The 13603-nt window shown below is 38.7% G+C and overlaps 1 protein-coding gene across 2 annotated transcripts; it reads left to right on the forward strand.

Moving 5' to 3' along the window:
- Nucleotides 1-385: 385 nt before the first annotated feature.
- Nucleotides 386-13349, forward strand: slf2 (SMC5-SMC6 complex localization factor 2). Of its 2 annotated transcripts, none has more exons than XM_014024178.1 (20): nucleotides 386-540; nucleotides 1099-1136; nucleotides 1699-2315; nucleotides 3385-3421; nucleotides 3925-5336; nucleotides 5435-5517; nucleotides 6313-6420; nucleotides 6526-6693; nucleotides 9476-9581; nucleotides 9709-9796; nucleotides 9888-10029; nucleotides 10161-10248; nucleotides 10804-10980; nucleotides 11166-11260; nucleotides 11429-11516; nucleotides 11620-11712; nucleotides 11837-11914; nucleotides 12043-12129; nucleotides 12610-12678; nucleotides 12771-13349. In XM_014024178.1, exons 1-20 carry the CDS (start codon nucleotides 506-508, stop codon nucleotides 13116-13118), a joined length of 3957 nt encoding a protein of 1318 aa, XP_013879632.1. In that variant the 5' UTR covers nucleotides 386-505; the 3' UTR covers nucleotides 13119-13349. The 2 variants fall into 2 exon arrangements, with proteins under 2 accessions (XP_013879632.1, XP_013879701.1); XM_014024247.1 differs by having other exon boundaries at nucleotides 3928-5336.
- The last annotated feature ends 254 nt before the right edge of the window (nucleotides 13350-13603 follow it).

Genomic DNA, 13603 nt, shown 5'->3' on the forward strand with positions numbered 1-13603 from the left:
TAACAACGTAAGCGTATTTTATGCTTTGTCAGCAGTCCAAAAAGCGCATTTAAAAAATGAATACATTCCATTAACGTTGTGAAGACAAGAGGCAACATATATGCTGTGTAAGCTATGACATTTTCATTTCATCGTTTATATTTTGGCCGCCATGTTGCTAGGTGCTACACCTCCACTATTTAACAAAGCGAAACAACTAATTTTTTTAACACCGTAAGCGTACTTTATGCTTTGTCAGCAGTCCAAAAAGCGCATTTAAAAAATGAATACATTCCATTAACGTCGTAAAGACAAGAGACAACATATATGCTGTGTAACCTATGATGACATATTTCATTGACTGGATTCTTGATTTTGACTTCAAGTTCCACAATGCATTTCGAAACAACAGTTGTGCTCGTCGTGCAGGCGGGAGAAGTTCGATGAAATGGCTTTAGCTACGGAAATACTTGACTTCTTGTCATTCCCGCTGTTTTTGTCATGATTAAGTTTCACAACTTTGAAAATGGAGAAAGCGACTGACAGTCAAAGAAATCCAGGGTAAGAAAACCTAGAGCTTCATTTACCTGACTGCTAACCGCCTAGCAAAACATCACTTCCTGAAACAAACAGCGACTAGCTATTGTAGTCATCCAGTTTTGTGTTATGTGCTTTAGAGGTATGTGTTTATAGGTTCTTACCATTAATATGTATTATTGTAATACAATGCGACTAGTTAACGTTAAGTAATAACACTGTCGTGCTGTTTAATTCAGGCAAACGCGTTTGCCTCTTTCCTTGCTAGCCTTAGCTTACTTGCTAGCTTTCTGTCCGGTTGTTTATGATTGAAAAGTGAACCAACTTTCATGAAGTACAGCAGTTTAGTTGGTGTTATTATTCAGTGACAAACCCACGTGTGGTAACGCCGTAATAATTTCTCTAAAATATTTGCTGCTGCTGGAGCCGTGTGTCATCATTTTACGTAGCTTGTAGAGAAAGTACTGAGCAGATGCACTTTTCTCGGTTGTGGTTGTGTTCAGTTCAAATGCGATATACCGTTGCTTGTTTTTGTTAAAATCGTATGTTAGACATTTCTTTTTTTTCTGAATTTCCTTACAGAACATTTGGAGAATACTTCTCTCCAATGAGTACAAAAGGTAAGTCTAAACGACTGCCCTTACATTGTGGAGATTATTTTCTTTTCTTTTCTTTTAATCTTCTTGAATTTACATCTGGCACCTTTCATCGGGTGCTTTAACTTACTTTAATAAGGTAACATTTTTAAAATTATGTCAAAAGTAGTAATAATGACATTAATTTTCAAATCTAATAAGAACAGTGCCAAACTTTCTGCATCACTGGCATGTTGGACTGACCGTTTTAACAGTGTACACAAATATTTTTGTTGGTCTTGTCTTTGCGTATTTAATTGCCTATTTAATACACAGCTGTATTAACTGTGTAATACTACAAAACACAAAAACATGACAAGAGCTATGTGGTGGAGAAGTTGGCATACCAAAGTTTTTTACATGTTTCTGTTTAGGATCTAACTAAAGGTTTATTACCACAAAAGATATGGAAATTAAAACACAGTTAGAAATATTTATTTGACTGTATTTGCTACAACTGTTAAATCTTATCAGGCTTGGTGTTTCTTCTAAAAGTGCAACAAGAACCAGTTCAGAGTGTTTACATGTTGCTTTTTCTATTTTCTAGCAATGGGTCCTGAACTTCAACAGAACTCCCTAAGGCGTTTCACTTTTCCCCAAGAGACTCCAATGAAGCCCTCTCAAGTCCCAAACCTGCTTTCTCAAAACCCACCCAGAAGAGTTTTGCCTCTTCAGACACCTGAGCAGTGCAACAAGGATGGATTTCGCCCACACTGGAATCTTCCTCGTCCAGTACAACTTGTAAATTCACTGGAGTTTGTTCTAACCAGCCCAACTAACATTCATTCCCCTGTGAATCATTTACCCAAAGCAAGCCTGGCTCCAAAGCATTTAGCTCAACCTCCTGGACTTTTTCCAAGTAGTCCAGCTAATACTTGCACTACAGCATATACACCCCCGTCTACACCAAGGGAAAGATCAGGTCCACAGCAGGGCACTGTGCCAGCAAAGCCAGGATATTTTTGTTCATCTCATCTTGGTCAAGCCAGCCCATGTGGCAATATTATTTCATCTGATAGACCTTCGTTTTCTAGTGTATCTGTGTCTCCAGCCACTGAGTCTGTGAAGAATTTCAGCAACCACTCTACACCCGCCCACTACAGGAGCGATCAAGAGACTGAATCACTGGTCACTTACTCCATCTCAGGAAACAAGAATGAGAAGGTACAAAACAAGAACATTTGAGAGTATTTACTTTTCTCTCTCTCTCTCTTATTTATTTTTATTTTTCTGGATATTGGGGGAACCTCATTTTGTCCGTACTGAAGTGCCTAACCATTATCAGCCAAGTGATACTGAATTGTTGTGGCTCTAAACATTTATTCTGCTATGTTCAGTGCTCACAAGTAGGACGTTTCGTACTCACCGCAGAGCTGCAGAGGCTTTCCTTGAGCTTTGTGAATCCTTGATTCAACACCAAAACAGGCCATGAAGTTCTCCGGTAAACTGCAGACTCAAAGGGCTGTGGTCCTGGTATCATCCACTGACCCTCAAGGGGCTGCCAAATTTCTTTCCAATTTCTTTGTCCACTGGCAAGAACAGTGGTTTATGTTACTGCCCAGTTTCAAACCAAGTTCGAGGAACTAGGACAATCTGATGTGGCTTAATCACTTAGGGAGATTGTGGAGTTTGGTACTCGGCTTTAATACAATGTTTGTTTGTTTTTTAGGAAACAGAGGGTTAGAAGTTTTAAAACTAAACCTTTTTGTTTGGCCTAATGATTTTGTCAAGGCATTCATGCTATCTTGTTTTCAAAAGGAAGAGAGATGTTCCTTTTCCACAATGTCTCTAATATACACAGCTCTGATTAGAGGATCACTCAAAATTGAACAGATCACTTTTCCCCTCAAACAAATTTGAACATTGAGAGTATGGACAAAGAAAATGTTGGGGTATTCCACATGACTTTAGATCGGTATCAGGGAAGTTTGAAGTCAGATGAACACTTTGACTGATGCTATCAAATGTGATGTAATTAGTATTCAAAAATCACTGGAAATAGCTTTAATTCTGTTGCAAAATGATGATACGTAATAGAATCCAGTATTTGCAGCTGTTTTTATTTAAGTATTTTAAATCTGCTAAAAATATTAGTTGTGATTCATAAAACTGAACCTAGTTAATGCTAGATAGCAACAAATGACATGTTTTAGATGAAACTGATTCATGTTTTTTTTTGTACAACTCTGTGTCTAAAGGACTAACATTCTTCTTCTTTCTGTATTGTCAACAGTATGAACAATTACATTCAAGTGAAAATTCAGTTCCAGGTAATAATGTCAAATAAATCTGCAGTTTGGTAATCACTGAAAACATTTTCCTGAAGGATTCATGTTCCCAACAACAACAAACATTTTTTACTGTTTATTTTACTTTTTGTAATTGAGTCATAAATATATAAAAACCCTGGTCATCCATTATACAGTCCATACTTCAAGTTTTTTTGTGTGTGTTTTCTTGAAGTTTGTGTAGCTTTTAAAGTGTAAACTTGAAAATGATCCTTTCATTATGCTGACTTATATATGAATTATGTAAAACTGACAACACAGACATTTTATCTAACAATAATCTTCTTTATGTAAAATCAACACGTCTCTGAGCTACAGTAATCTCATACTTTTCTGCGTTGCTCTGTGCTCTGTTTAGTTCTATTTTTATTCTATTTCATTAAAGCATACATTTTTTATTTGAAGAATGTTTAAATACTGACACTGCTAGATATTTTGTGAAGACTTAATATGGTTAAACAAAATGTTTATCTTTTTGTCTCCAGCAGTGGATTTGAATTGCCCTTCCCAGAAGAGGCGCAGAGAATCTGAATACTCTTGTGAGAATACCAAGAAACCATGTCCTCAGGATGCAAACTCTAGCAGAACTCAGACAACCAAACCAACTCCTTCCATCTCATTAAGCACTTCTCTGGTGTCTCAGCCATCTTTGAAGAACCCTTCAGTCCTGGAATTATCACCCAAAACAGCAGATGGCCGTCTGCAGTCCGAGCTGCCATGTGGACAGTCAACAAGCTCAGATCTGCCCACGTTCCAACCCTCTCAGTCACACATCACACCATCACCTAAACGTTGTCCAAAGAAGGCACCGTTTACAGGAGCAAAGCAAGTTTATATAACCACCACTCAGAATCTCGTGAAGTTAAGTTTTTCTTCAAGGTCCCGTGAAGAAAGTGTGAAAAAAGGAAATGTGGAAAACCATCAAAACGATAAATCAAGTGCTTCTAAAGTTTCTCAGAAGGACAGCAGTAATTCACCTCATGCAGCTCCGGTCAGCCATTCTCGTCATACTGGACACATGCCTGTCTTACCAGTCAAGACCCCGAGCAGAGTTCATCAAGTGGGAGGAAAAAAATTAGACGACAGCACCCCCAAACCGACATCAAAACTAAGTTTGGGTTCACAGAGTGGTCGCACAGCAGAGCGCACTAAAACAAGCCGTTTACGAAAACCAGTGCTTCATGACGACATAGATCAGCTTTTTACCCCTGATCCCTTTTATCGTGTCAGTGCTAAGACTGCAAAACCAACGACAAATGAGCAAAAGGTTAATTCAAAGACTTTAGAGACAAGTACTAGCACTGCGACCAGGTCTGTTCCCTCAGTTGGTGCATCCTCTTGTCACATGACTCCCCACTCCAAAGTAGCAGAACCTGCACACGCAGAGTCATCCTCAGCACAAAATACCCCAGTCTCATTGCCAAATGTGATTTTAAAGCGTGTGGAATTAGAAAAATGGCAAATTTGTTCTGAAAATGAAGGACCTAAAAGCCCACTTTCAGGAAAGCGGCTTCAAGACGAGAGCAATGAATCTCATCGTGAACAGTCACCGTTACGTTCCACCAATGTAAGATTGTCTTCTGTAGAGTCGGACACAGCAGCCTCAGAACAAAAAAGTCCAGCTCTGTGTACTCAGTCTCCACCTCTGGAGGAACAAGCAGGTGAAGGAAGCAAAACTCATTTGAATGAAGACGATCCCATTGATGTGGAGCTTGATCTGGGCCTAAGCTTTGCATATGAAGTAGATGTAACTGAGAGCTCCGATAGCAGTGAGGAGGACCAGCTGGTGTCCTTCCAGGAGATGATGGAGCGAGTTACCAAACCTCCAGATACACCGGAAAAAGGAGCCTTCTCTGAACCAAGCACACCGGGCCGTAACAGCTCCCCATCAAAAAATGTAAGCTCAGTTTGTTTTGGTCATACCTAAGGTTATAGATTTTTAAAAAAATTATTCTTTTAATTCACTTCTTCTCTGTCACTTTTAACTTTTCATAGCCGCAACTTCCATTCACAACAAAGTCAAGTGCCTACAAGAACAATCTTGACCAAATGCTGAAGGAAATTAATAGCAACAAAAGGTATGTTGTCAAAGAGCTGAGCTTCCTTTTTCCTTTCCTGTTACTAAAGCCGGTTTCACACCAAACGCGTTTTTTAGCAGCAAAAATGTTGGACGCACTGAAACATGTTCGTTCGGTGTAAACGCAGCAGCAGACTAGATGCGCGTCTGAAGAGGGAGGAGCGTCTTGGTTTTTTCCGGTCTTTCCTTAATGACGGGTGAAATAAAGATAAAATAAAGAAAATGGCTTTGCTTTATTTACTAAAGAGCAAGCGAACGTTGTGCACAGCAGATAATTAATTCACCAGATAATTTGGAGGCGGTTCGGTGATTTTCACCACTCCAGGAGCTGATGGACAAACTATTTTTTTTCCCGATCCCAGTTTAACACTGGTCAGTTTAATGAGCTGCTGACCCGCATTGGTGCTGATATCTCCAGCCAGAACACCAACTGCAGACAGTCGATTTCAGCTAAAGAGCTCCTGTCCGTCTGTTTCGCTTTAGTGGGCAACATTCAGGAAACTGTCACGTGGAAAAATGTTTCTCTCTGATTGGTTGACATTCAATTTTTTGAACTCGAGCAGCGGCTGCTTTGGACGCGCCGCATACACAGAAAACACTCTACCGTACCTACCGCTAACCTTGCGCGCCGTGCTAAACTGGCCAAACGCGTCGCACTGCTCCTAGATGTGCATTTCACAGTAGACTTTGCATGTAAACTGGTTGCTTCGGCTGCTCAAAACATGTCTGGTGTGTACCCGGCTTAATTGTCTGTGCATGAAAGGAGTTATAGTTGTTTATGATCTATATTTATCAGAGCTAAAGAGATTGAGGCACAGCTATTAACTGCATGCAAAGAAGACTTGTTGAAGTTGGCTGAATACGAGGAAGCAGAGATGAACCAGACGATCTCCAGTGAGCAGCGGTAAGGAAAACAGAACTATGTTTGCACACCACACTCTTGTGCACAATCCCTGATTTAGAGTTTTATGATAAATGTTTTTTTGTTTGTTTTTTTTTCCTGTCTTAGGGAATTCCTGGAGCGCTACTCGCTGATGTCTTCTGCAATCAGAGAAGTGCCTCCAGGAGAATCAGTGTTCAACTTGGAAAAACGTGGCCAAATCTTTGACCAGGATACACTACAGCTCAGGCAATGCATGGTCAGTCCACAGGGGACAGCACAGAAAACACTTCTGTGGTAAGTCATATTTCTAAGTGTCTACACGTTGGTAGAATCTAAGGGCTGGCTCTACTAGCAAGGCACTGTGTGAGCACCTGAGATGTATTTAAACTCAGATTACCTTGTATTTATATTTTGGGTAATTGAATAGCTGTTTTTTTGTCACAAGTTATTTATTGGTTTGCAAAGAAATATGCTTTTTTTGCTTCCTTATTATCAGAGGAGAAATGTGTGATATGTGAAACTGAAAAAGTATAGATATACAGTTGTGGTCAAAAGTTTACATACACTTGTAAAAAAACATAATGTTATGGCTGTCTTGAGTTTTCAATAAGTTCTACAACTCTTATTTTTCTGTGATAGAGTGATCGGAACACATACATGTTTGTCACAAAAAACAGTCATAAAATTTGGTTCTTTCATAAATTTATTATGGGTCTGCTGAAAATGTCACCAAATCTGCTGGGTCAAAAATATACATACAGCAACAAAATTTGTCAATTTTGGTGATGTAGCGAGTTGTGTCAATCAAATTAGCTTCATGTCATGGCCTCTTCACTTCTTGTAAGTGATTCTGATTGACTACAGCTGTTGACTTCTCATGAGCCCATTTAAATAGGGCTCATTTGACCCAGTGATTAGAGTCAGCTACAAAAGCTACAATGGGAAAGTCAAAGGAACTCAGTGTGGATCTGAAAAAGCGAATTATTGACTTGAACAAGTCAGGGAAGTCACTTGGAGCCATTTCAAAGCAGCTACAGGTCCCAAGAGCAACTGTGCAGACAATTATGCGCAAGTATAAAGTGCATGGAACAGTTGTGCCACTGCCACGATCAGGAAGAAAACGCAAGCTATCACATGCTGCCGAGAGGAGATTGGTCAGGATGGTCAAGAGTCAACCAAGAATCACCAAGAAGCAGGTCTGCAAGGATTTGGAAGCTGATGGAACACAGGTGTCAGTCTCCACAGTCAAGCGTGTTTTACATCGCCATGGACTGAGAGGCTGCCGTGCAAGAAAGAAGCCCTTGCTCCAGAAAAGGCACCTTAAGACTCGGCTGAAGTTTGCTGCTGATCACATGGACAAAGATAAAACCTTCTGGAGGAAAGTTCTCTGGTCAGACGAAACAAAAATTGAGCTGTTTGGCCACAACACCCAGCAATATGTTTGGAGGAGAAAAGGTGAGGCCTTTAATCCCAGGAACACCATGCCTACTGTCAAGCATGGTGGTGGTAGTATTATGCTCTGGGGATGTTTTGCTGCCAGTGGAACTGGTTCTTTGCAGAAAGTAAATGGGATAATGAAGAAGGAGGATTACCTCCAAATTCTGCAGGAAAACTTAAAACCATCAGCCCGAAGGTTGGGTCTTGGGCGCAGTTGGGTGTTCCAACAAGACAATGACCCAAAACACACATCAAAAGTGGTAAAGGAATGGCTAAACCAGGCTAGAATTAAGGTTTTAGAATGGCCTTCCCAAAGTCCTGACTTAAACCCCATTGAGAACATGTGGACAGTGCTAAAGAAACAGGTTCATGCAAGAAAACCATCACATTTAGCTGAACTGCACCAATTCTGTCAAGAAGAGTGGTCAAACATTCGACCTGAAGCTTGCCAGGAGCTTGTGGATGGCTACCAAAAGCGCCTAGTTGCCGTGAAAATGGCCAAGGGACATGTAACCAAATACTAATGTTGCTGTATGTATATTTTTGACCCAGCAGATTTGGTGACATTTTCAGCAGACCCATAATAAATTTATGAAAGAACCAAATTTTATGACTGTTTTTTGTGACAAACATGTATGTGTTCCGATCACTCTATCACAGAAAAATAAGAGTTGTAGAACTTATTGAAAACTCAAGACAGCCATAACATTATGTTTTTTTACAAGTGTATGTAAACTTTTGACCACAACTGTAAATGGCCTTTTTATTTCTTCATTCATGCTGTTAGATGGCTGAACTTTGACTTTTGAAGTAAAGTGAGTTTCTTCTTACAAAACCCTAAAGTTTAGCCCTTTCTTTATGACAAAACCTCTGTATTAACAAATATACTTAAAATATATTATAACAGAAACATGCTGACCCAGTCGTGCCTTTCAGTCACATTGTGCCAAATTTACAGGCATTTTTTCAGCAGTCAGCTTACCAAAGCATATTACTTTATATAAAAGGCCAAGAAAGCACATTTTTAATTTTCAGTCTGGGGGAAAATCATGTAATTACATTCTGCTGCTTTGTTTTCTATGCTGAACATGCCAAATTGTGTATTTTCTATCATTTGATATAAGATTGCAAACATATTTCTGTGTCTAAGGCTACGTTCACACTGAAGGTCACACTGCTCAATTCAGATTATTTTTGGCGTGAACGTTCACATTATATTTTAAATGCGACCTCCAGCTGACTCCAGTGTGAACGCTCTGTAGCTGAAGATGTGCAGAGTTACAAAATTACACTGCAAACAAAAAAAAAAAAGAAAAAAAGATTTAAACTGCACACGGTTGTTATCAATATTTTAAATAATCTTCTCAATCTGCTTACCCCCACTTCATAGATGTAAAAGTCAGATGAAATGTGACAGGAGTGTTCAAACTGAGGTCACAAACATCAGATGTGTCAGATTCAGTACTACTGAAGAGGCCTGGGTCAGATTTTTCATGTTCAAACTATCATGAAAAAATCTGAAATGAGTCGTATTTTCCTTCAGTTTGAACCTAGTGCTGAACTAAGATGATGAGCAGAACAAACCTTGAGTGATGTTTCTTATTTGTTTCTCCTCTTTTGTTCTCCTGCTTCATACCAGGTCCAGTCCTGCTCAGCTGGAACTTCATATCAATATCGGTTTGTTCCAGACTGCGTACGACGAAAACTCACCATGTCCCGCTCAGGTCACCCGTTTTCTCTTTAAGGTATGCTCACCACACCCGTGTATTATATTGTAAGTAGGGTTGTCAAAAGTAAAAGAAGAAACTCTGATGCTAATATCCTTAGTGATCAATCTGTTGTTCGTATGAGCTTCTGATTATTTGTTGTCAGATGATGTCAGTCCATCATGAGAGGATGCTGTCAGAGAAGATCCTGCAAGTGCTCTGTGACATCGCCTTTTCAGCTGCTTATCAGATAGGTCCGCATGTCCTCCCACAAGCTTCTTATGTTTTGCCCCTGAAGGATGTATCAAATTTAATCAGAATTTTTTTGTATATGTACTTCTTTAGTCAACAATGGAAATCAGCAGTTTGAAGTGTGGGTCCCCAGTTTGGCGGATGTGACACTTGTTCTCATGAATATGGGCGTCACATTTGTTACACTCTTCCCCTTTGGGAATCTGCAGCCATCGTTCACAGAGGGAGATTTGCTGTAAGTAGCTTTGCTCTTTGCATCACTTATTTACTGTTGTGCTGCCTTCTATATAAAACAATGTAAGACGTGTGATGGATTTTATAGGATAGCCTTCTAAGTAACTATGTTTTTTGTGTGTGTGTGTGAAGTGAAAATATTTATATAAAAAGTGAGAGTCCCTCCAATAACCAGGAAGAGATGGAGTTCCCTGATCACAACTGCTGCAACATTTTAAAGGTGAGCCACAGTAGAAATGATGGGACACTAAGAGTATTTCCACAGGATCTTTTATAAGATGTTTTGAGTAAAATATAATGTTTTACAGAGGTAATATTTTGAAACGTTTTAGTCAGATGTCATAATTGGTTTTACGGCTTATTCCCTAAAATGTTCAGTTTTTATTTAATTTAATTTAAAGAAGTAAAGATGTGAGCTGATCTTAGGCAATATGTTTATTAAGGTGTTCACCAGATGAGCTTTAAGGACTGTAACTTGTGGAATGAGGCACAACACAGAAGGCATGTGAATATGAATCAGTCACCTTCAATGAAGGGAAGAAATCCCACTGCATAAAACTAGATGTAACAAACTTAGGAGCTAACAGGAAAAACACAAATACAGGAAGTAAATCAAACGGTCAGTAAAAAAAAAAATCAATCTGCTCTAGATTCAGACTTTACGTTTATCGCCCTAAATCCTGCTGTGCAGCAATTAAATGATTTGAGAAGAACAGTGTTTTAAGGCACATTAAGGAGTTTCTTAATGTTTTTTCTTCTTTTCTTTTGTTTGTAGTACCTGTCGTACTGTCTGGACCTGTGTCCTCGTGCGTACAGCGATAATGAGCTCCTTTTGCTGCTAACGATGGTGGGAAGGATCAGCCTGGAAACACGGTGGATCCTCCAGTCCAGAATGGAAGTGAGGTGTCTCCAGTTTAAAATCGTCAAAAACATCAGGGATTGGCATGAAATGGTCAGTGCAGTGCATGAATCCCTTCTTAGGATTTATGGGCATTTATGACAAAGATTTTTAACTTCAGAGCGAATTAAAAATCATTTTGCATTTGTATTTGGTGTTTTGTATATACTGTAATGTGATTGTTTGTTTCTTTATTCCTATTAAGTCTTATGAAGTTACTTTTTTTCTCTGATTTGTAGCTCCCCAGAATCTGTCAAGCCCTCACAAATTTGACGGATGATCATCACAACATGTGCCTGCTGGTTCAGCTCCTGCCTGACAGCACCCGTGGAAGGTAAATGCATTTTTTTTTTCTTGTTTGCGTAAGAACAAAATGCAACAATTAAAGAAAATAATAAAAACTCTGTGGGGTAAGTATAAGTCCCAAGAAAAATTAGGTAAGAGTGAACAAACCTGTAACACATGCAGTATCATGCAAACAGAATTGTATCTGCCCGAACAGACAGCTTCGCAGACATCTGAGCATGTCCTTCATCTCCAAGTTGTTAGTTGGTACTTGCACGTACAGACCTACTGAGGAGGAGCTTCAGGTAATCAGTTTCATTTCAAATCTTAACATCTTTAGTCCAGTTTGAAGTTGTTACTTTGTAATTAAATGTTTCTATTGTCTATGGCTGTTTGTGTGGTGCTCAGCTTGCAGAGTTGAGGCCATACCTCCGCAGGATGAAACCTTCTTCTCTTCAAGGCCTGCGTCAGGGAGACAAAGAGGCCTCTTCAGACCAACAGGTGAGGAATCAAGTTTATTTTGCAACCATGACATTTATTTTGGAGCTAATTTGATTATGTAATATTCAAAAGAACTTTTTGATTATTTTCTTGGATAAAAGTTTCTTTTCATTCTGTGTTCCAGGCGTACTACCTGTGCTACAGCCTCTTAATGCTGACAAACGAAGCTTCTAATTTTCAGGTCTTCCCACCTTGTCAGAAGGTAAATTCTCTTGCTAGTTTTTTTTTTTTTTTGGTCCATGGTGTTAAGGAGACTGAGTTCAGACAGAGGTTTTAAGAGATTTATTAATAATTTACCTGTGAGGGTTAACGTCTTATTCCTGTCTTTAGGCACAGCTGATTGCTTTATCATATGAACTGGAAACACATGTTAAATGTGACATCAGAGAGAATGAGAAATGTCTTTACCGCAGCAAGGTGAGCATGATTTCTACATAGCTTTATGATATAAATGATGTTCTGCAGATCAATAAATATTAAAACATTTTTACACTAAATTAAAATTCTTTTTAACACAAATATACAGAACTGAAAAACAAGGTATTTTACATCATCAGAGGACAGTTTTCATATTTCCTGCTGTTTGACATATTAAAAGCTTTATAACCACATGTTTTTAGAGCTACACTATTAATTTCTACATTAAATTAGCAGTTATGTTGCTTTGAGTTGAAACAGTGCTTGAAAGTAGCTGATAAAGTTGATATTTAGTCAGACAGAGCAAAATTTTGATGGATTGTCCATGATGGTGTTTTACTTAAGCCAAGTGCTGTTTCTCTGTGATTCAAAGGATTTGAGGGATTATAAGGGCACTATTTCTACATAGTAGAATACCCTCTATCTAGGAGTTATTTGTTATATCTACTGCCTTGAAAACTAATCTTAGTCCACTTTCAGGTGAAGGATCTGCTAGCCAGGATCTCCACCAAATGGCAGATGCTCCTTCATCGAACCAGACCTCTCAATGTACAGCAGCTACACTTTTCACGTCAGTTTTTGTTTTTAATAATGTCAGGAACACCGAGTCTCATTATGTATTGTCATTTTCTCTTACATAGGGTAAGCTGTATGATTACTGGCAGCCTTTGGACACGTTTCGAAGCAGCCAAGAGGATGAAGAGGTCACTTTAACTGAGGACGAAGACGACAAAGAAGAAGACACCACTTTAACCAACGAGAACGATGTTAAAGTGGTTGCTGAGAATGAAGAAGAGGGAAAAGAAGTGGCAATGGAGGCCGAAGATGGCGTAGAACTAACTGAAAAGGCTGAAGACACTGAGGAAGATGGTGCTAAGAATGACACAAGCAGAACAGAAGAGGCACCAGTACAAGGGACTGGAAACCAAGCAATACTTGTGGTGCAGTCTCAAGCTTTGAACGAGCTAATAGCTGCATACGGACCTTGAGAATAAGTTTGTAAGTCCAGTTCATGCCAGCTTTAAAAAGCATCATTTTTGTGTCATTAAAATTTCTTTGCTGGGTTTTGATTCTCATTAACTTGATGTTCTGTTCAATTTGCACAACATATTACAGTTTTTTAAATAATTTTGAATTTGTAAAGGTTTATGCCTTGTGTACTTTTTTGATTTGTGTTACAAAATCTTTTTTTAATTATTTAATAAACGTTTGAGAAATAGCCTCTTGTTTTTTTGTACTATTGCTTCAGTTGTAAAATGTTTGAAATCAAGGTTTTATTTGTTCTTCTATTTTCACTGTTGCCTGTTTGMACTTAGTTAAGTTTTCCTGTGGGAAAATATTTAGACTTGTAAAATACCTTGTTTTGGATTTCACCAAATACAATAAGACTTTGTTTACAGTTTTTTATAATTACTTTTTGCTTTTTGTATTATGTAAGATGTAAAGAAAGTGATAACAAAACATTGGTAAATTA

Source organism: Austrofundulus limnaeus, unplaced genomic scaffold, assembly GCF_001266775.1.
Source record: "Austrofundulus limnaeus strain Quisiro unplaced genomic scaffold, Austrofundulus_limnaeus-1.0 Scaffold0, whole genome shotgun sequence".
NCBI lineage: Eukaryota > Metazoa > Chordata > Actinopteri > Cyprinodontiformes > Rivulidae > Austrofundulus > Austrofundulus limnaeus.

What these genes read in the sequence shown, in the direction of transcription:
- slf2 (XM_014024178.1), top strand. Translation starts at nt 506, where the DNA reads ATGGAGAAAGCGACTGACAGTCAAAGAAATCCAGG. An exon ending in CTACTGAGGAGGAGCTTCAG is followed by an intron (nt 11,517 to 11,619) that starts GTAATCAGTTTC and finishes TGTGGTGCTCAG; the next exon opens with CTTGCAGAGTTGAGGCCATA. An exon ending in AGGCCTCTTCAGACCAACAG is followed by an intron (nt 11,713 to 11,836) that starts GTGAGGAATCAA and finishes TCTGTGTTCCAG; the next exon opens with GCGTACTACCTGTGCTACAG.